This window comes from Neovison vison, chromosome 6 (assembly GCF_020171115.1).
Source record: "Neovison vison isolate M4711 chromosome 6, ASM_NN_V1, whole genome shotgun sequence".
Classification (NCBI taxonomy): Eukaryota; Metazoa; Chordata; class Mammalia; order Carnivora; family Mustelidae; genus Neogale; species Neogale vison.
The window spans coordinates 194,017,628-194,041,350 of NC_058096.1; the positions used below are offsets into that span (position 1 = coordinate 194,017,628).

At 40.3% G+C, this 23,723-nt stretch overlaps 1 protein-coding gene across 25 annotated transcripts in view; it reads left to right on the plus strand.

The window, feature by feature from the left end:
* Nucleotides 1-23,723, plus strand: part of CADPS (calcium dependent secretion activator) — a 472,977-nt gene that overhangs the window by 374,589 nt on the left and 74,665 nt on the right. For 9 of the 25 annotated variants that reach the window (XM_044253251.1, XM_044253242.1, XM_044253245.1 and 6 more), the window contains 6 exons: nucleotides 1,134-1,154; nucleotides 2,352-2,508; nucleotides 3,297-3,438; nucleotides 11,408-11,554; nucleotides 14,932-15,087; nucleotides 18,938-19,085. In XM_044253251.1, coding sequence (XP_044109186.1) covers nucleotides 1,134-1,154; nucleotides 2,352-2,508; nucleotides 3,297-3,438; nucleotides 11,408-11,554; nucleotides 14,932-15,087; nucleotides 18,938-19,085 — 771 coding nt within the window. The remainder of the gene's footprint in view (nucleotides 1-1,133; nucleotides 1,155-2,351; nucleotides 2,509-3,296; nucleotides 3,439-11,407; nucleotides 11,555-14,931; nucleotides 15,088-18,937; nucleotides 19,086-23,723) is intronic. The other 16 variants (XM_044253258.1, XM_044253260.1, XM_044253259.1 and 13 more) reach the window with 4 other exon arrangements.

Below are 23,723 nucleotides of genomic sequence, written 5' to 3' on the forward strand. Positions count from 1 at the left end.
ATTCACATTGCAGTAATCATTTTTCTTTGTAGGGCTGCCTATCTACATGACTATTAATGCAACAACTATAGATAATTTCTCAATTTTATTAAATTCCAGTGAAGGACCAAGTTATCAATAGATAGTAGAAGTGGGTGTTTCTTAATGTCTCTGGTTTGCAACTTCTAAATCAACTTGGTAAGAACCGTATATGAGGTTGGGCTAAGACATTTTTAATTTCAGACATTTAGAATTGTTTTTTTTGTTCTGTGTTTTGTTTTTTCCTGTCATCCTAGAGCATATTCATGTCTGGGAAGGCAAATCAGTCTCCCCAGTAACTGTTACTTGGACTCACCCTGAAGATATAAAGCTAATCAAAGAACTAATGAATGAGTTCCAGCCAACATTTGGTGTGCCTTTGTGAACTTTACAAATATCCTGCATTAGGACTGATGAGATTCATCACTCCATACAGGGTTGGGGATGGGACTCCAGCAAGTTCGAATATTTAGAAGGTCTCTGCCTAAAAGACAGATGGCTGGGAGAGCGCTGGGAGTAGGCTGGAGGATTTCTTCCTCCCCCGGGTTTAGTCAGGTAGTCAGTGGAGCCAGGCCAAACCCCAGGGCTCTTATGCTGAGGTAGTAAAACTGCAATAAAACCTCATCGATTCAGACACAAATGCCTTTGACAATTCAACGGCAGATGCAGCTGTTGCGACTTTTCTTAAGTAGAATGTTTGACGTGATCTCAACTTTCTCTGGAAATTCTAAAGGATCTCTCATAAGTTTCATCCCAGGACCTCTGAAGTGAGAACTTCTCTTTGACTTCACTTTATAGGTCAATTTGTCTACAATTATTAGAAGTTTTTAAAAGCTTCTACATTTATGATACATCGGTATGGTAACCAGCAAATACCTTTTACTTTGGTGCCCGATTACAGACTGCATTTGAAAGCAGTAAAATGATACCTCTTTTTAGAAAACCCCATAATTTAGGCTTTCTTGCTGACAGATGAGCACCTCTCTTCTCTCATTCTCTGAATCAGTGAGGTTTTAGTGTAAATTAAAATGGAAACAGCAGGTGTCTATTTCCAGCCAAGCTGACCTTGCAGAATGGTCCATGACTTGATTTTTTCCATTTAATTTGCAAACCAGCCACATGTTGATAAAGGAGAAGTAAGTAAAATGAAATCTCATGAAAGAAGAGAGGTGGACCCCTACTCTGCCTCCTAGTGGCTGTTAGAATATCCCCAAACAACTAATAAATATCACAAGAGCTTGGCCATTGAACAAACTCTTTCATTTATGGAATTATCTCCATAATCATCTTTCATGTTTCCAAACGCCTTCCCATCTTTTTTTTTTGGTGAATGCTCCGGAAAGTGTTTCCAATGTAAATACTTTACGGCTTTGGGTGGGGAGGTGGGGGACAAGAAGGGGCTGGCAATTTGTTTTTGTTTCTCCGCTCTCTTTGAAATCAGTAAAAAAAAAAAAAAAAAAAAAAAAAAAAAAAAGGACCTGTTGACACCGCCACTCATTCTGCATGCTCCCTGCCAGAAATGATTAGTCACCATGCATGCGTGCCTTCGAATGGCATTCACATCTGGCCCAGTCCGATGTGAATGTTGCCCCTGAGACCCTGCACAATGATTTCCAAGGACCCACGTGCATGAAAATGAGTTACTTCACTGATATTTTTTGGTTTTCAATATACATATGTGTCCAACCCTCAGAAAAATAAGTCCTAATCTTAGTGTTTCCTAGCTTACACCTGATCTTTCCTACAGACAGGATGCAAAACCAGAGGCTCCCCACTTAAAGAGATTTTGAATCAAATGTTTGGTGACCTGGAATAAAATAGGAGTAACATGACCAATGCATAGAGAAATAAGAGTTGCTGAGCTTGTATGAGACCACAGATAATGAAGCCCAGAATTGTAGATATAAGTAAACCCTAACTGCAAATTTTCAAGTTAGACCAGCAGAAAACCCATAAACACAGTGAAGAAACTCCCAAATTCGAATACCTTATAGCAAGATCTAGCCAACAACAGTGACAAAGAGCATGAATCCAAACTTACTGGATTATTGTAAATTGAACAGAAGTTCCATGTCTGTCCTTTCCACAGCTGCATCCTCGACCAGCAGGTCCGAATAAAGACTTTCTGAGGCAGGCCTGGAATGATGAAAAGCATGGCCTTGGGACGCTGAGAGGCCCCATTGTATCAAAAATGCTGTTCTTTTTACAATAAAATTACCAAACCCTGCTGATGCACAAATAATCTTGACCAGTGAGGGCTTGACTTCATGTCTTAGGTTGGAGAGAGAAGCTCATCACCTCTCTGTCTGTTGTTTCTCTGCCAAATCTCAAAGGCCTTCGCATGGTGGTCAGACTTAATGGTGGAGCACGCAGAGACGTTCCTGTCACTGTTTGCAGTGGACATGGATGCAGCGTTGGAGGTGCAGCCCCCAGACACGTGGGACAGTTTTCCACTGTTTCAACTGCTGAATGATTTTCTCCGTACCGACTGTATGTATTATCTTTGGTTGACTTTCCTAAGTCAAGCAGATAAACAGATGGCTAAAATGTCTTTGGCCCAGTCAGACCACAGGCTGGTGAAACCTCTTCATAGTTTTCCTATTGCTTTACAAAAATCAAACTTAACAGCTGATGGCCCTTCTCTTTCTTCCAACAAATGTCCTGTTGCACCAAAGCCCTCTCTTAACTAGGCAGGAGAACCCAAGAGCAGTGTGATAAGTGGTACTCCTGCTGGTTTGTTTTACTTGCTTTTGAACAAGCTAATTAACTTAACCTCTTCACATTTTGAAATTTTTTATTGAAAGATGTTTTCTAGATGAAAAACAATTTCTAGCTAAATATCGCCCCAAGCGCTTCAGTATCTTACAACAACACATAGCCATAAAATAGACCTTCCTTCCAAGAAGAGGGATGAAGGAGGGGAAGGGTACAGAATGTTCTTTCTTTCTGCTAATGTAATGGGAAGAAGGGGAGCAGATACAAGGAACACCTAAAAAACAGTTGTCGATTATTGTTTTTACTGGTTTTTTTTAAAGGAACATGGTTGTTTTTCCTTTTTAGAAGAATGAAACAAATGGGTAGAATATTTTTTAATTCATTTTTCTTCCACACGGATCTAATCACGAATCTTGGTGCTTTTCATGTACTTTTACTCCCCTCCTTTTCTCGCATCCCCAAGAAGAAAGGTATTTACTATAGAAGACAATCTTTCTGTATGTACATTGTATGCTAATAAAGCAAGTGTGGGTTCTTACCAAGCTTTTGCTTATCTGTTCTAGATAATTTGTGCAATGGAAAATTTCACAAACACCTGCAAGACCTGTTTGCCCCACTTGTGGTTAGATATGTGGATTTGATGGAGTCCTCAATTGCACAATCCATTCACAGGGGCTTTGAGCGGGAGTCATGGGAACCAGTCAAGTAAGGAAACCTTTTTTGATACCATTGGAGTTTGGGTGCAAATGGCTGCAGAGTCATACAGAAATGGATTAATGGTGTCTTGCAGTTTTTAATGTTAGCAGGGGCAGAGAGGAAACACTATATATGTTTCCAACTGTGATGCTCATACCATCCTTGACCAAAGCGGGGAGGTGGGAGGAGGTTGAGAAATGTTTTATGAAATGAAATATTTGTTTTATTGCATAAGATAAATAGGAAATAAGGGATATAAACTTGGTTGTGATGTTTGTACTGTGTATCTTCCTCCAATGGTCATATCTTTAGGAATTAATCTTTCCCACAGCGTGTTCCATAGGAGTCTAGGTAAGGGGCCCGCAAACTTTTTCTATAAAAGGCCGGATTGTGAATGTTTAGCTTTTTTAACTACACAGTCTCTGTCACAGCTACTCAGCTCTATCATTGTAGTGAAAAACCAAAAACAGACAAAAAGCAAACGGGCAAGTATGGCTCTGTTCCCATAGAACTTTATTTTCCAAAACAGGAGGCTATCTTTTGAGCTATAATTTGCTGTTTTCTAGTCTAGGCCTTTGAGACATACCTCAAGAAAAGAACTCTATGGCCAGATATGCTTAGAAAACTCTATTTACCCCGCTTATCCACCCCACATATCTCCTGGAGAACCATGAAGCACAACAGCGTATTTGAAAACTTTGAGAACATAGTCATATAGATGCTTATTTAACTCTGCTTCACCTGGAGCTTCCTAAATGTATTTAACTACTTTTTTTTTCCCCAGGGGAGTATCTGTCTTGTACGACCAAAGACAGGAAATCCTGTAGGGTATGAATACAGCAGTTTCCATAATTGCTTAGCAAATGTTTGATCTTTTTGAAATGTCTGGCAGATTTGGTGCCACCTCCATTGCCCAGCAAGGGGGAGGGCTATGACTCGGGGCTGCCAGAGGGTCAGTCTCAGGCTCCTGTTTCTAGAGACATAGAAGGCTCCTAGGTGGAGAGAATTTTCTGGTATGGTTTGAAAAGCTCCAATAAAGTTCAGTATTAGTTTTGCCCCATTAGACTCCTTTTTTTGTCTTTCATATGAGAAAAGCATTTTGTTCTTTCTAGTCCTTTACATCTTTGGGGTGTAGCAACCAGTATGGAGCAAAATGGGTGTGTGGGGGGTGGGGTATGTACAGCACACTTTGAGACACTCCAGAACAAATATTGAAAACTCTTTTCCACAATTTACAAGACTTGACCTGTACTTTATCTCTAAGCAGTTTTCTGGTTGGAGATTCTTCCTCTAATATTCTACTGCATGACTCTAACTGATAAATCAGTGCAAAATAGCTTTCTCAGCCACGACCCCACCACTTCCACTCCTAAGCTGCAGGAGAAGTTTCTTGACTTACCCTACTGAGAGCTAGTTACTAGGCAATTGCTCTTCATTTGCAAGTACCAAGAAACCTAAATTTTAGCTGGTTATTCTCAAGTTTATACCATCTCTTAATATGGCCCTGCTGACTTTTAACTCATGAGAATTTAAACTGGGTCCCTTATTTTAGGGATTATTTTAGGGATTAATTTTAGCTGGTTATTCTCAAGTTTATACCATCTCTTAATATGGCCCTGCTGACTTTTAACTCATGAGAATTTAAACTGGGACCCTTAATGACAAAGCATGAACAAGCGACTGTATTTTTTTTTTAATGCTCATTATATTCAAGACAGATGTGCTGTAGAGAACATCTGAGAAAAGGAAAAGGCTCAAATGAGTACTATTCACATTTTCAAAATAGTAATGGTCTTGAAATAGCTTTTACTTACTTGGGTTTAAAGGTAGATACTGGTACTACCAACCACTGGGAGCAAAGCAAAATGTCACTATTTCCTAAAGGGCCCTAGAGTTAGGTAGGGCCTTGCCCTCCACTCACCAGGTAGAAGGCAAGGCTTCAAAACTCTAGGAACTGTTTTCTCATCCATAAAACTGATTTTTTAAAGTGTCCCTACTTGGTGTCTGAGAATTGTCATGAAGCTCTGTGATAGTATCACCAATGTCATTTTATAATCTATTAAATGCTTCAAGCAAGTAACTGCTATTCCTCTTGAAGTATTAAATATTCTTGATATTATCAGACATAAAGGTAGAGTAAAAATTATCTTCACAATTCAAAGTGTTATCAAGGAAGGTTTGTTGGGGATTTTTTTAATGATTAAAAAAAATGAAATTTGAACTTTTGGACCAGTAACTTAAAGACCTGAAAATTGGTGAAGGATTAATAGTTGTGAATAATAACCTGGAATGTTTTATGTAGATGTGTTTTTTTTCCCTCTAAGTAGTTATTTGCTGTCCCAACCTGTGCTATTGATTAGTGACTGTGATTGTGGTCTGTTCAATTCATGGTAAATAGTATGTGCCTTTTAGAGTATGTAGAGGTATTTGAAAGTGCCAGTTAAAACGTAAATTAAATTACAGTACTTTGAAAGCACACACATTTTATTAGCTGATTTGTAAACAGAATGTGGATGCTATGACAGATTAACAGAATGGCCAGCACAAAATGAAGGGTGAAAAGAGCTTGGGGATGTGCTTTTATGGGCTAGAAAGAATGAGTCTCCCTATACTTCCTACCAGGTGAAGGGAAAGTACAAGCTTTTATCTGACCGCTAGTGAAGAAGCAGAGATTCATTTTACTTTTTGGATTTTTTCCCAAGTCAAAGATGATCTTTTTGTAATTTTTTTATTATGCTTATTCAAAAACAATAAACTGACTTAGATAAATAGATTTAGTTTGCTCAACTTTCTGTACTCTAAAATATGTTCCTCCAGTACATACACACACATACATAAACACACACACGTATACACATGCATACACCCATACACATGCATGCATATATAGCCTTTCCCTCAAATAATTGTTATACTCAAATACTTCTGTTCTTCCATTTTTCAAAAGTTGTGACTACAGGCACTTGATTATAGGTAAAATGAGAAATGCACTGTAAAGCTTACTTGAAGAAAAATTAGCAGTCAAAATATTAAAGAAAAATGGCAATCTGTCAAGAAAATGCTACCAATACATTGAGCTTGCTAAAAATAGATTAAAATATTCTTTATTCTTCAGAATTTCTTATTTCAGAATATGGACCTATAAAATCATAAAACAGAGATGCAGTCTTTTGGGCTCAATACAACTGAAGCTACCTGAGATAAAGGGTCAGATGGCCAAGTCTCATTGCCGCTTTTCTTCAGTAGGATGGCCACCCATCTCTGCACAGAGAGACAGGGCAGCTCCATCTCTGTTTCCATTAAGCCAGATACATTCATGATTACAGTCTCAGTGTATTTGTGGAAAATGTCGTCTCACGGCTTCTAATCACAGCTGAAGATCATCAGCCTGTCAGAACAGGCTCAAGCTAGAGATCATTAGCCTCTCGTGAGTGTCCCATCAGGACATGTCATAGGACCATTGCTGGGCAGGTTGTTCACAACTCTCCTTATAGCCTGAATAAGAGTTTTTGGTCCTAACTGGCAGTTGGACAACATTTCTACCAGCCTTTTAGAGTTGGCTCCTTGTTAGTCAAGTCATTGCTTCCTTAGAAGCAAACTTAGAAAGTATGCAATCCAAAGCTTCCCCGGACTAGTACCGAGTACCCATTCGATGCCGCCCTCTCCTTCTCTCAATCTCCACTTAAACACGTCCAGGAACAGGGAATCTGCTTCACGGTTGCCCATTTCAGGTTAGGATGGCTCTGAATGGTTGCACTAAACAATGTTCTTGGTATGTGCACCCAAAAAACCTGTTTCTGATTTCTCAAAATGCACTCTATGTCTGCCTGAGGTATACACATGAAAAGTATTTTTTAAGTAACTTCAATTTTCCAGATTGTCAAAGATATCAATGTCTTAAGGATAATAAATCGTCAGACTGACCAAAGACATCTTAGAAACATGTAGGTGACCTGGTATGAAATACAAAAGTGCGAGACCCAGAGGAGCCTGTACTCCTGATTCTGCCATTAACTTGCTGGGTGACCTTGGGCAAGTCAGATGACTTCCCCAAGCCTCAATGCCCTCCTTTGTAAAACAAGTGTTTTGAATACTCAAGACTTTTTCAAAACTAGCATTCTAGAAAATGTGATTTTCCATATTCACCCCCTGACATTTGATCACCACTGCCTCCCTAGCACCTGGAACAGGGCCTGGGACAGGTGCTCAATAAGTATTTATTGACTGACATTGATTAAGGAACCATACAGCCTGAAAATTGTAAGGATACGATAGAAAAACTATGGGGAGGAGAAAAAGGAAAATATATAATTCCCTGGTTGAGGATTCGATCTGACTGGGTCTGAACAACATACACAGAAGAAAACTGACTTTAAATATTTATCAATGTACAAATAACATAACAAAGAGTGATGAGAGCATAGAGTAGAAGGGAATCAGTCTTCCCTGAGGAGTCAAAAAGGAAATAGCTTGGAGAGTAAGATTTCCAAAAGGGAAGGGTGTTTGGAAAGAGCATGAGCGAACATAGAAACATGGAGAAAAGTGAGGTATGTGATAGAAACAGTGAATGTTTGAATCTGACCAGCACAGATGAGGAAGGAAGTAAGCCATAGGTTGGAAAGTTGATTGGGAGGTTCTAAAAGCCCATGAAGTTCAGAACTTTATTATCTAGGTCATACTTTTCAAATAGGGGCTTTACAGCTCCCAGGCTGGTAAAAATTTGTTCTTGGCAGGGCAGAGGGACAAAAAAAAGATGTTTATTCTTGTCATATATACGTATAAAGCACAGGTCTACCTAAAGTACATAAACAGATCTACAACATATTAGTGGTACTAATTCTCATGGGGAAGGCAGTTGGGGGCCTGGTAGTGCTAATGAATAAAAGGTTGGGAAACACCACTCTGAACTATAGAAAGATCGCAGAGAGTGCCCGCCTCCCCAGCCTAGGGATTAGACCTAAGGATAAGCACATGGAAAGGCTTTAGGGTCCAGAGCACCAAAAGAAGACAAGATGTACTATGTACATTCATGAAACAAATGGCTTTTAAAGTGTGAGTCATTCTGAGTTTCAAATCTATCCCCATCCAGAAGTCTTTGAGAGATGACCCAACCATATCCTCTCTGCATGACACAATCTTGATCAGAATTTATTTCAGAAGTTAGGGATGTCTCTACCTCTAGTTATTTCATCCATAGAAACGAGGCATGCACGTTCATGACATTCATCCCTGTGAGAGAGAGAACAGATGAGAATTTTGTAATCTAGTGCTCTAGGGACAGGCATTTGACCGGAATAGGAGCTATCCCTTTTTAGCAGAGTTCCCACAATGAATAAGTCCAATTTTTTTTAGGTCTATTAGCCCCAACATGGGGCTCAGACCCACAGTCCCAAGATCAAGATCACACACTCCTCTGCTTCAGCCAGGCAGGTGTCCCAGAATGAGTCTAATTTTTAACATATATCAGTTGTTAGGATTGCAATTCACACTTCTGATACTATCCACAGATACCCCATTATGATTCTCACAGAGAAGCATGTGATGGGCTTGTTTTTAGGTAGTTGCCAAAGGGCCCTCTAAAATAATAATTTGTTAAATCCATCAGCAACTCCTGGAGTCTGATCTGACCTGAGTGCTACTAGAAAATTCTCCCTTGTCACATGTATATTATGCTTGGGAATTGCCTCTTTGACTATTAATATAAGTTATTAATATCCAAATAAAATATTAGTAACATTAATAGTATACTCTCTTATTTTGCTAAACAGAAATATCAACCATGTTTCAGTCTTTTAAACATAGAACATTATACTATGTCACATGAAGGAAATGTTTCTACATGAGTCCAGCACAGTAGTCCAGCCAAAATGTCATATTTTACAAATACAGTATGTTTTTATTAATATAAGTATTTTTTCAAATTTGCAAAACAAAGCTCTTCTCTAATTTGTATACCTACCATCCGCTAATATGTTTAAGTTGCTTTTGCATACATCTGTATGTTACTCATTCCTAGCTACTTTTAATTTGATTAGAATTGACATTTTAACTTGTCAGGCAGCCATCTCTAAAGATCTCCTAATTCCTTGATCATTATTCAGTGCGTGTATCATCTAATGATCACATTTGCTTATGTAGGCTTACACATGTCTTCATGGAAATCACCAGCGGTTTTGTTAAATGGCAGTGTTTAAGTCTGAGAGCCACCTGGGACAGACTTCAGAGGCAGCTTCTCCAGTTAAACAGAGAAACATTGAAGAAAAAGTTCCATTGTTCCTTCTGCTTCATAGTCCTATTTAGCTTATCTCTTGACCATTCCCAAAAGAGCACCCTCTCATCCCAAGAAGAGAAGTGTAACTGGCTTTCCCAAAACGTGAGGTATAAAGAACAAACCTGTGTGACACCTGTTTCCCTTAAGGAAAAGAATGCTAGGTTGGCAATTTTGCGTTCTAGGTTTTTCCATGTATATTGCCATTGTGAAAGAGTACCTTGTTTCTGGAGGGAGGCAGGGGTTCAGACTCTCTGTAGGTTCCAGGATTTCTGACTTCTCAGGAGGCTTGCCCTGCTAAGCAAGCCCAGAGGCAGCTCCAGCCCTTGCAAGAGTTCTGTTAGTCAAACACAGCTTGCCCGGGGCAGAGCTGCTTTGGCAAAACTTGCTCTTCTGCAAGATCCAAAAAGAAACCCTCAACTCCTCTGCCAAAGTTCTGTCAACTCCACTTAAACAGGAAGGCTCCTCTCAGATGCAGAGTTAGGCTGGGCTCTACCGTGCCAGTGACTTTGGCTGGATGGAACACCCTTAAAATGCCACTACAGAGACACACGGTGCCAGCTTGTGGAGCAGTAAATGTCACAGTCCCTCCACAGAGATCTGCTCGATTCGAGTTAGGGTTTTTGTTTTGTTTTATTTCCTCTCTTTATTCATAAAGTTATCCATCTCTCCATCACATCAGTTGATCCATCTTCATTCAAAAACCAAAAGGTGGTGCAGGTCACATTTTTAAACTTACTAATTTTAGCCTTTTACAGAAAAAATGTGCTGCTTGGTTAACTTTCACAGACTGAACACTCCCTTGTAACAATCACACAGATAAAGAGACGGAACTTCCCAGCACCTCTACAACCTTGCCTTCTTTCTCCCAGTCTCTATCTCACTTCCAAGGGTGGCTGACTACTTTAACACAAGGCCCCATTTGAAATCCACTTGTGCTCCAAGGATTTAGAATTAGAGGGGAGTTTGGGATTCTTTTCTTTACCAAGGTATCTTTTTGCACGTATAAACATTTCTCTGTTTTAGCTGGACTTAGTTTGGGGGAGGACGTGTCTTTAAGCGTTTTATACAATTATTAAAAGTTAACCATTCTTCTTGATACAATTCCCTCATCTTTGCCATCAACTACGACACCCTGTTACACACATCTGTCTTCAGGAGTGACCATTGGAAAGTATACATTCAAGCGGGGGAACTTCCCATCATGCCTTGTATCTTATATCTGACTTGAGAAAAGTGCCTCCATTAAAAATAATTTATGACTAAAAGAAAATGAAAATGCGCCACCGTTGCTATCAATCCCAGCTATTTCCCTAGCAGCCCAGCTGCACTGATGCCAAGAATTTCTTGAACTTCACGTTCTTAGCATCACACAAGGTCTAGACTCTCATGGCAGTGGATTGGAAACCAAAAGCCCCTCACCAAGGCATTTAAATAATGTGATCATTGTGTATAGGTGTCTTTGAGTTTCCACACTTTTAAGTCACTCTGTGGTTATTTTTTCTCCATTCATTTTTGTCATTTCTCTCTGAATACTGAACCGCACCACAGCTCCCCATCCGTAAGCTGTTTTCTGAAGTGTGTTGCTTGAGTTTTCACTGTCGTCTTGCTGTGGACTTAGCCAATTTATTTACAGTTGTCATGTGCTTCTGCCACATCTGCATTGTCACTGTGATGGTATTTTTTTCTTTCTGTCTGTTTCTTCCACAGGAGTTTAACCAGTAACCTACCCAATGTGAACCTACCCAATGTGAACCTTCCCAAAGTACCAAATCTACCAGTTAACATCCCTCTAGGCATCCCACAAATGCCTACTTTTTCGGCACCGTCATGGATGGCTGCTATGTATGATGCTGAGTGTGTATTCAGTTCACATTAGATCTAATTTAAATTTAAGTGATCTTGGCATGGATATGTATTGTTTATTTCTATACATCCTATATAACAGAGATGGAGATGGATAATTAGACATATTTTGCTGATCATACAGAGACAATATTGTTTATTTCTGGCATGCAGCGTGTTTGTAAGACGTTTGCTATATATACAGCACTAACAATTTGTCTTACGCCCACTGAACGCTTGAGGACTATGTTTCACTTCCTGAATTCTTTTGCAAAAGGAGTCTGCCCATGTTTTGGTTTTTTGTTGCTGCTTTTCTTTTCTTTTCTTTTTTTAATTCAGGTGCCATGACTCTATGAGTTCTTCATTCAAAAGTAGTCCCAAGAAACCTCTTTGATGGGCTGTCCAGGCCTCTCTGGCCTGATCCAAATATAAGAGGGAAGCACACTTACCTAGAAGTTGGGGTTTTCTTTAAATAAAAAATTCCTAGAGACTGTTTAAACCATAAAGCATATTTCTGGTGTCAGCAAATGGCAGGATATAGTAACAGTATGTTCAGGGCTAAATGAAAACTCCTGAATGGATCAAGCCTCAGTAATGTCTATGTTATATAAAGATACTTTTCAAGGTCATCATGCAATGTGGAGCATTGGGATCTAGGTAGCAAGAAGATATCTAAATTTGAAAATGCAGGAGTCGAACAACAAATAATTAAGTTTTGCGGTAGCTGTATCATCTGTGGTCTGAGGATAGGGCCATTCTTTACGTTCATCCATACAAATGCCAGGAATGCACAGGGATTGTGTTTCTGGGAGTCCTGGCCAACCCTTTAAAGACAGCATCTCTGGGGTTGAGGTTGAGCCTCCACTTCTAGCTTAGGAAGTGAACCCGCTCTCTATTTCCCTTAGCAAGAAGAAGATCCAGTACCCCTAAATTCTACCTCAGAGAAATTAAATTAAAACCATGTGCATGATTTAATAAGTGAAATAGGGTTTAGTGATTCTATACCCTCCTTTGATCCTTTTCTTAGACCACAGCTAATTATAGGCCAGATAAGCTTTTTCTTGAAAGAATAAATTGGCACATTTTCAAAGAGAAGTGTTATTATCAAAGGAGTAAAAAATGATCTGAAGCTAGCAGTGATGTTTTGAAATCTCAAAATCACATTCATCTAGACGGCCCTCATAATTTTTATTTCTGCAGTGATCCAGGTAGAAACAGGGCATTAAATGACTGCTCTACTTGGCTGCTGTGAAGTTGCCTAACATTTTTAAAAACCTCTATTTGTTCACAAGTGCATGATGAAATCATATAGTCAGTGTGTCTGATTCTCTTTTAAAGACAAATTAAAAAACCTCCAAAAATTTATAACTGAAAAAAAAATTCTTCTAAAAAAAAAAGTAAATCATATTCATGCTAAGATGACTCTATCAAAAGTTAGATGAGGTAGTATCTGTTAAAAATTAAAATATAAACCTCTGAAAGCTTTTCTTACCTTCTTCTATGCATGCTCCGTGGCATTGTTTTTGAAAAGATATGAATCAAGACATTGTAATAAAGCAGATAATGGTCTCCATTCAATTAATTAAGGCATGAGTGGGAACACATTTTGGTAACTGCTCAGCAATCAAAATAATCTTGGTGCTATTGCCTTAACATTAACAGTTTATCTTAAAAATAAAAAGAAAATATTCTTTTCCTCATGTCAAAACTTAATAATAAGCTCTTCAAAGAAAAAAAAAAACCCTAGAAGAATTTTTTGAAACTCTGAAACCAGATGGGTGTCAAAATGTTGTTGTAATAAATACCAATTATTGCATTCATATGTACTTAATGATTTAAAACATACAATCATGCAGTTCCAAAACGGGGTTTAGACTAGACAAAGTTGGGGTTTCTTTTTCCCAAGCATAGGATGGTGGTAGGGGGAAGGCTGAACTTTCACAGAGAAACAACGCATTCCCCCGCTTTTGAATAGTGCTTATGGCAGGATCTGATTAGAAAGTATAGATCCTCAGTCGCCCACCAGGAAATGCCTGATTCTATATCTTTTCATAATTCCAGTTTCCTCCTTTGCCACTTTTCATTTTTAAGGATGTGTTTCCATGTTTCCTGCTCCTTCGTGTCAGATACATCTACATACTGACCTCAGGCTGGTCTGTCCTTGGAAACGTTACCCTGTTGGTCCAGGCCGTAGGCTCCCTCTCGGCATGTTGGGAGTTTGTCCCCTCCCCACCCCACAGTAGCTGTGTATGCGTTTATGCACTAGCTATATTTCTCTCTGAAGCATTAATTCAATGCAGCTGGCATCTGTCACAATAGAAACACCCACTCTCATCTGTTTCTATAGACGATGTCAGAACAAGTGGTAATGCATGGTGTGTTGGACATTTTATAAATTACCGTGTTAGCATTAGTGGTATGCGAGGAAGGGGGGGTGGGTGGCCACCCCTCAGAGCTCCAAATGGAACTGTTAACCAAAGAGAAAGCCAGCCAGAGAAGGACAAGAGAGTGAGAGATGGAGCATTTCCCACACACAGGCTTTCCATGGATGCCCCAGGTAAAAGTTTCCTAGATGTCATTGTACAGAAAGGAATCAAGACCAATTTCTCCATCTGTACAGGGGACCGGGTAAGGTGGTGCAATGGTAAAAGAGCTCAGGTTTTGAGCCCTAAAGCTTTGCAGATATCCCTTGTCGGCGCATCACTCCCCACCCCCGCAACTCACCTCGTCCTGGGGCTGCCTATGCAACAGGCTGGTCTATGATAATTGGAGTGAGAACCAAACTGAACAAGAATCTTGGACTCAAGGTATCCAGGTGTACTCGTCTTGATTTGAGTCACCCCAGTTTCTTTCCAGCTCTTCAAGAGAGAAAGCAGGTCCTCGCTCACCACTTTGTTAGCACTGTCCTTTTAAAACTGAAAGTCTTGTGCAATCTCCAAGAGACCTCCGCTCTGGAGGGGAGCTGGGGAAATGCATGAAACCCTGAATTTTAATAACTGCATGGTGCCATGTAGTTATTATCCGTTGGAACTTACTTCTCCCTCTGGTTCGTGGCCTTCATCTGAATCATCACATGTGTTAATGTGGTTATTAAAAGAAGGCTGATTTTTACCATACACCATTCTCCTAGTCATTGTGGGGCAACACCTTTCCTCAGACTTTTCACTGGTCTGGAATAATTGGCCAAACAACGCAGACTAAGTCATGTATGGTAAAACTCAAAATCTGCCGGTGGAGATGGCCCCCACCTCCACCGCCAACACGCGTCGTTTTGTATGTTGAAGCCACTGTTTGCCTTAAGCCTTCTAGCGCCTAGTTGTCTTTGTGTCAGCTTTTCCAGAACCCAAGGCCTGTGGGTGACTCTTGTTTTCTAATTTTTATCCTGCCAGTAATGGATCAGGCACTTCAGAAGATCTGTTCTGGAAACTCGATGCCCTTCAGACCTTCATTCGGGACTTGCACTGGCCCGAGGAAGAGTTTGGAAAGCACCTGGAACAACGGCTGAAGCTGATGGCAAGTGACATGATTGAATCTTGTGTAAAAAGGTGAGCCTAGGTGGCTGGATGGGCCCTGCACATCTTCCCCACTACACTCTGACTCGGGGAATGGTAGGTGGCCCCTCTTTCAACTGGCCATAATTTGGATTTTTTTGGAGAAGGTGATTGCTTGTCCAAGTCAGCTGGAGTAGTGGCCACCCAAGTCTAGCTCCTGTTCACCTGCCCCACATCTGTCCCAAACCCCACATGATACGGTAGCCAGTTTTTTCACTTAGCTCCACGAGGAAAGGATCCATGTCTTTCTTGTTCTTCTCTATATCTCTGGTATCTAGTAGCACCTGACACACAATATTTACTTAGAAAACATGTGTGTAAGTTATAAGTGTGTGTGTGGGGGGATGGTTAGTGGGAAAAAAGAGAAGTATAGGCAGTTCTGGAGCCAGGATATCCGTACAGGTAGCAGGAAGTGAGTGTCTCTGCAGAAATGTGAACAGGATCTCAGCAACATCATTTGTTCCATATACATGAACTGAGCACCTACTCTGTGCCCACTCTGAGTTGTCCTGCCCCAAATCTAACTAATCATCAGTGAGGGGGCAGGAGACGTTAAATGTCCATTTGGATTTCCTACAAATTTCCTGCTTTGTCGCCATGGCATATTGGGTTGAGGTGGGAATGCTGCAGTGCAAGTTCCCAGGTAGAGTGTTCTGAGAAGGTGAAAAGAAGAAAATGAGAACAATATGCATCTATTCAACAGAGTATTTAGCTCCTCCTACCTGCCAGGCCCAGTGCTACATTCCTGGCATACCATGCCATGAAGAATGAGAGACTGCGTCCCTTCCCTCCTGGAGCAGAGATGGAATTCCTCTGGTTTAACATCATTATCATCACCCTGTCTATCCCCAGACACACATCCACGTTCCTTTTCCAGTTCATAACTGCTCCAATATTTTTCTTCATTCAAGACAAAAAAAGAAAGACCACAAGCAGCATGGGCCACTCCAGATCTCCAGATGTTGTATAGTTTGGTTGATGGATCAGTTGTGGGTGATGGGGGCTGGGTTTGTCTGGGAGTGATCTGAATTTTATATCTTGGAAGAAGAAAAGAAAAGGAATAGCATCAAAACTGGAAGGCAAAAGAGCAAAGAACAATGTAGGGTCAGGCGGGTGAACATCTCAGGAGGAACTGGAGAAGGAGCTACGTGCTGTGGGGAGTCTGGGTAGGTGTTTGACGGCACTTCTGGAGCCTCAAAGTCCAGGCAATCCAAATTTTTTGTGTTTAGTTCGTTCTTTCTACTCTTAGAACCAAAGACAGGCCTATTGTTCAAATGCAAGGTCAAAATGTTTCCTTAAAATTTTGAATTCTACCATTTCCTATATAGTCTCCATCAACTTTAGAAAAAGCAACTCTTTTCTTGAAGCCAAACCATTCCACCGAAACCTCTTACGGGGCAGTTCCCCTGTGATGAAAAGTTCTCTCCCGATCTGTACTCAGGGCTGCGGCACATTAGAATGAACACTTACCAGCTTCTGATCTATGCACACAATTGTACAAAAAGGCATATAAGCCCTTCTGAGAAGACAGTCTTTCCAGTAAGGAGTAGGAAGTGGGGAGTTGATGGGGGAAAAATGGAAGACGTGGATGTGAAAGGAAGACAGTGATGCTATCTTATCCCTTACCACAAATCTCTGTGGCCAGCCACCACAAAGAGTGTGAACCCCTCACCGGCAGGGAGTATATCTTACTTGTTTTGCGTTCTCGGCCCTCCCCAGGTCCCAGTATCATGCTTGGCACGTAGTAGCTCTTAAGTAACCTTTTATTAACAGAAGCTGATAACTACACAGTCACACTGATATCAGAGGCTTAAATTTCTTGATGACCCTTCCAATTACGGCCCTAGACAAAAGCAGACAACTGCAAATATAAGTGCAAATATCATCCCCCAACCTCCAGATGCAGAGGGCAAAGCATGAAAATGTCCTTGGGTGTTTTAAGACACAGAATCTACATGAGTAGAGCCTAGAACAATTGCTTTCCTCTTTGTGATGGAATAAACGGCCATTGTTCTAGAAGGACATCACTGTAAGGACGTTATTTCATAGATGTAAATATGCAACATCCAAAGTCAATCAATCACCCTTCATTTCCAAGTTTCTGAGAAATTTACATCATTCATCTGATGGTCAAGACAGAGCCTCTAGTCTAGTCTGTATCAGATACTGTGTTCTACTAAAACATGGCCCCCTAACTCTGTCCTCAAGGACAATCCATTGAATTCAGTGACCTCTCCATCCCTGGCATTTTGCTCCATAGAGCCCTCCCAGTCTTATTAATTTTACATTTGGTTTCCCCTTTTCACACCCTCCAAGGGCAATGCACTGTGAAAACAGAAGGCATTTACTTTGCTGTAGGGGAAAAATGTAGCACTCCCTTTTCTCCAGTTGGGCTGGAACTAGCATGCCGGCCTTAGAAGATCAGCGCAGGGACCTGTCCAACTCAGTCCCCATCAGACCTCCTTTTCACAAAACTAGAAAAGGATGTATTTTCAGTGTAGCTTAAAATGATCATCATGATTAGAAAGCTACTTCAGTGCATGAGTCTTTGGAAGCCAAGATACATTTATCTTTAACATGATCATATAATATATAGGAGTGCTTTAAGGGTTGGTTTTTGTTGTTGTTGTTTTAAATTCTTTTCTTAAGAACTAGACCTCCAACCTTAGAAATTATACTTGGCTTCCCTGAATGCACTCAGGGTGTGTTAGCAGGTGACATCCTTTCCTGAGCTAACTAGCTATGTGGTCCTCCTCTGCACTGTTAGAAAACTGCTACTAATACCTCTTGAAGCAACGCTTTCCTGGTGGCTGCATGATCTCCAGAACTTGACGGTAAACAATACTGAAAAGATGCATTGGGCGAAAGGAGCTTTCACAAAGCCACTTACAAACCAGGTGCTTTTCTTTCAAGACATGAAATGATGTGACCCACTTCTCTAAAACCTTTTAAAATATAGCTGGTCCCCTATACAATGCCGATACCAAGGATTAAATCTCACACCTGTATTACCAGCTGGCCATGTGGGACTAAGTTTTTCCTGTGAACAGTTAGTACATTGCCGGGATCATATTGTGACCTATGTCAGAATTATGTCCCATTAAGCTTTCACCATTACACAGTTCTTGAATTGGTAAGTATATTATGCCATTTTCACTTATCAAAAATACATACTCTGAAAAATATATAGAGATATATACTCTGATCACAGAATAATAGACATTGCCCATAAATATAGTGGAAGTCCCCTGATACCACTCCTCCTAATTTTACTTTCCTCCCCAAAGTTACCTATCTTATTTTTTTTAGTTTTTAAAGCCATATATAATAATTAGAACTTTTTTTTTTTTACTTCAGTCTCTTTCAAAACCAAAAGGGGAAAAAAAACACCCAATAAATGTCATTTAAGATTTTTTCCCCCACCATGAGATTTTGAAGATTAGAAGCTGCTTTTTTGTTTTTTGTTTTTTTAATGAAGTGATTCAAGGTAGGCAGTTGCCAATGTGAGAGAACTTACATATGCTATAATGCTATAATTGGGTTTTTGTTAATTCATTCATTCTCCTGCAATTAGGGATCTCCATAGCATGTAAACTATAGACAGAAATACACTGAGCTACAGGTGTTCCGTGTACTGCCGAGAAAGGGAGGGTTTCCGTGGCTGTCTCCGTGAATAGGCCTTCCTTAGTTGGGAAAGTCATTTTTAAAAGAACACATGTGAAGTCATTGTCGATTGAAACTGATTACAGCCTTCAATTTTCTTTTTCACTGACCTCTCAGAAAATGTCTCCTCCACCTGCTGCCATGAATGCTGAATTGGTCTTTTCCCACTTTGTTTTAATAGAACCAGGATTGCATTTGAAGTTAAGCTGCAAAAAACCAGTCGATCAACAGATTTTCGAGTCCCACAGTCAATATGCACCATGTTTAATGTTATGGTTGATGCCAAAGCTCAATCAACAAAACTTTGCAGCATGGAAATGGGCCAAGAGGTAAAAAAAAAAAAAAAAATGCAGATTTTTTTTTCCCCCCTCCATTGATCATGTAAAAGAAAACTTTACAAATTCCTTCCATCTACACTGGTCTACTAGTTTCAGAAATATCCTTCTAACATTTGTAGGTTAAGCTACAGATTAATGTGTGGTATCTGTTTGTTAAGTAAATTTCTAAGGCATGTGCTAATGAGAATGCCAGTCACTTGGAAGTGATTCGTGGCTGGAGTTGGGGTGGCCATAAAGTTCCTTCAAGTCAAATAAGATGTAATGACCTTATCTATTAGGCTGGTATCTCCAACAGATCTCTTTTCCAGAGTGCAAGTCATTTTCATATTTGAAGTGCATCTTATCACTTTGAACATCTGGACCACAGGAGGGTTTTCTTTCTTTCATCAAGCAACTCCAGGATGTAAAATGTTGTATCACTCTGCTACCCCATCCCCAGGGGTAAAAGCCAGCAGGTTCTGAATTTTTAAGAAATCACAGACTTTTTGATTTCCTTAGATTGAGTTGATTGTGAATCTTCCCTGACCAAAAGGTTAGTCCTTTGCTAAGTTTCCAATTCCAAAGTGGTATTTAAAATGTAAAGGAGAAAGAAGCAGCAACTCGGGCTTGATTAAAGACTATCATGATCATTTTTCTCCGATGGCCTCAAGCCAGCTAGATATTCATATACCAATTTAGAATTAATTCAGAAACATTTCTGGCAACTCTCGTGTTGTTGCCAATTGGCATAAATTGCTCCTAAATCAGATCTTTCGATACCAGCCGTACATGCTCAGAATTCTTACTAACTTATATTTGCTCCTTATTCGTTATTTATTTTCTCTTACCGGCACCTTCCATTTTTAAATGTGGGTTGGTGGTATTCTCTTCCTGGCAACATCATCTCCAACCTTCTTTCCCTACTAATCTGCTTCCTCAGACACCCCTGTTAGTGTTTGCTCTAGACTGACTTTCTTTGGAGGGACATTTGCTCAGGGGTTATGTTCTAGGCACTAGGGGCAAATGTAAGGAGCCCTTGGTTCTCTTTCATTTCATGGCTCCATGTGCTGCATGTGAGTGACTTAGAGCAGTGGTTCTGAAGATTTCAGTGAGCGTCAGACTCATCTAGAGAGCTTCTCAAAACCCAGATGGTTGGGTCTCACCCCAAGGGTTCCGAGAGGTCTGGGGTGTGGTCCAAGAATTTGCATTTCTAACCAATTCCCCGGTGATGCTGATGCTGCCGACTGGTCTGAAGACCACAGTTTGAGAATCATTGGTGTGGAGGCCCACTATCCAAAAAGGAGTTAAAATTAGGGCTCACACCTGAAGGACAGGTTGGGTGTTCAGCCGCCAGTGTTCTTACTCCAGCTGTGTTACAAATGAGCTGGGCCTTAGTTTTCTCATCTATAAAATGATAGCCCTATCCTTCTTTTTTTGTTTTTTTTTGTTTTTTTTTAAGATTTTATTTGTCCATTAGAGAGAGAGTGAGAGAGAACATGAGAGGGTAGAAGGTCAGAGGGAGAAGCAGACTGTCCATGGAGCTGGAAGCCCGATGCGGGACTCGATTCCAGGACTCCGGGATCATGACCTGAGCCGAAGGCAATCGCCTAACCAACTGAGCCACCCAGGTGCCCCTAATAGCCCTATTCTAATTTAATTCACACTCTTTTGAGCTGCAGTGTCAGTTCTTCAAACCTTACCAAGAAGGACCAGCATGTGAAATAAAATGAGAGCTACTCTAGATAGAGTGAAGGGCAGGGGCTCTAGAAGCCCTGTGCTCAAGCTACCATATTCCTTTCCACCTCTCCTTTTCTTCACTGCCTACCTGAAGTCTCTCGGGCTTCACAGAGCCCACTTGAAAAACTCTGCTTTTGGTAAACTCTAACATTCATTAAGATCCCTTTAAATTCAGACTTTCCAAAATTCTCTATCTCCTGAATTTTTCTCCCCTTGAGCTCTTTTTTAAAAAATTGAGATGTCATGCACATGCCATAAAATTCACTCTTTTAAAATATACAGTTCAGTAGTTTTTAGTATATTCACAAAGCTGTGCAACCATCACCATAATCAATTGTAAGACTCTTCCATCACCCTAAAAAGAAACCTGACCTATGAATAATAATTCCCCAACCCTCCCTCCCCAGCCTTGGGCAACTACCACCCTACTTTCTGTCTCCAAGAACTTGCCTATTCTGAGCAGTTCATATAAATGGAATCTCATGTGGCCTTTTGTGACTGGTATCTTTCATATGACACCATGTTTTTAAGATTCATGCTGTCACATGTATCAGCACTTTGTTCCTTTTTGTACTGAATAATATTTTATTATATGGCTATACCCATCTTATTTATCAGTTCATCAGTTGATAGACATTTGAGTTGTTTCCACTTTGTAGCTACTCCAAGTAACACTGCCATGAACATTTATGTTCATGTGGGCCTACGTTTTCATGTGGACTTGTGTTTTCAGCTCTCTTGGATATATACATAGGTTTGAACTTGCTGGGTCATATGGTCATTCTGTGTTTAACTTTTTCAGGAACTGCCAAATTGTTTTCCAAAGTAGCTACACCATTTTATATACCCATCAGGAATGTATGAGAAATCCCATTTTGCTATGACTTAGCCAATACTTCTAATTAATCTGTTTTCTTCTAGCCACCCTAGTGTTTGTACAGTACTATTTCACTGTGGTTTTGATTTGCAGTGATGTTGGCCATCTTTTTACATGTCTGTTGAGCATTTGTAAATCTTCTTTGAGGAATTGTCTATTTAAATCCTTTGCCCATTAAAAAAATTAAATTGTCTTTTTATTAGCTGAAAGAGTTCTTTATATATTCTGGATGCTAGACCACTATCATATATATGATTTGCAACTATTTTCTCCCATTCCACCAGCTGTCTTTTTCACTTTCTTAAAACACATTTTTTTAAGTTTGATGGAGTCCAGTTTATCTCTTTCTCCTTGGAGCTTCCCAAGATGTCCTTTTCAGCTGAGTTTCACAAGGCTGACCTCATTCCAGGAGGAGGAAGGATTGTTGCACTAGGACTGGCCTCCTTTCCCCTCAGTAGCTCTTACAGTCCCTCCTCAGACTGACTCAATTGTGGCCATATTTAAAGAACTCCCACACACCTACTCAGATGCTATGCAGTCCTTCCAAACAAGCCAAGTCATTCTGATCTTAACTTCTTTCTCTTTGAGCTGGGTTATGGGGAGAGTAGTGGGAGTTGGGTTGCAAGGGTTACTGTCACAGGCCCTACTAAAAATTTGATGAAATTTGGGGAACCAATGCCCAGGGTAAAAATACTTCCCCATAATTTTGCATTTCAGGCAACCTATGGACCTTGCTAAGCCAAAGGGTAGCTCCTGGTTGGAGATATATGATGAAAAATAGCAAGTTGATTTTGTCCAAAGGGGATCCTGCTCTTATCTTTACCACTAATCACTTCTGTGCTACAATAGAATAACCTTGGCTTAAACTTGGGATCATGTTTTTCTGAAGAATATGTTGTCTAGTGCCTTTGAAGTACACCTTATGGAGCCTATACCTTAGCTTCCAAACTCTGTGACCTTGAGCAAGTCCCTTACTCATACAACCTTACTGTCATCATTTGTCACATGAGAGATACAGCATTGCAACACACAACCTTTGAGAAATACGGAGCTTGTTGAAACTGAGGATAAAGCTCCCTCATTTCTGGATGTCAGATTAGAATGTTATCTTGGATATGCCCAAACAGTAACATTTTGAGGCTAAGCAACAATGCCTGCCTCTTTCTGTACAGTGTTCTATTTGAAAACATGTCAAGTATCCCTTACAAATAATTCAACATCCTTCTTTTTTTTTAAGACTTTATTTATTGATTTATTTGTCTCAGAGACAGAGAGAGAGTACATGCACAAGCAGGCAGAGTGGCAGACAGAGGCAGAGAGAGAAGCAGGCTCCACGCCAAGCAAGGAGCCTGATCCGGGACTCGATCCCAGGACCCTGGGATCATGACCTGAGCCAAAGGCAGAGGCTTAACCGACTGAGCCACCCAGGCGTCCCTCAACATTCTTCTTTTTTAATTTAAACAATAACTAAAGCTGGTAAACATTTCCCATTTTTCCACACTTCCCACACCCCTCCTCTCAGACCAAATGATTGTTATTAAGGACTCATCCAGTACTGTGTTCTAGTTTGTGGCTCAATCCTGAGACTGCCAGTTTCTCAAGCTATGCTAGAGAGACCTGCTATGCCATTTCTCCTTAGTATCATTGAATCAGAGACACCTATGTGACCAGCTCATGGAAATAGAGGCCTCTGATGACCTCCGAATACCAAGTGACAGACAACAGTCAGTCAGAATGAAACCAGACATCATTTTCTAGAAATATGTACTTCCTTTCAGGGACCTTGCTGGCTCCGACCTTGAGTGGAACTTCAATGGGAAGTCCATGCAAAGGGTCTCTCAGTAATTTTTCTCATTTTGAAGAATGGGGATATTCATCTCCGAAGTCAACTGAATTGTAAAAATGAGATTGGCCAAGGATGACTAGAAACTGGGAGAATAGGTAGCAGTTCAATGTTTTTGCATAGTTTTTACTTTGTGAGCATGGATATTAAGTGTGAGTGTAGATCTAGCTATAGTACCTGCTTCCACCTGGAT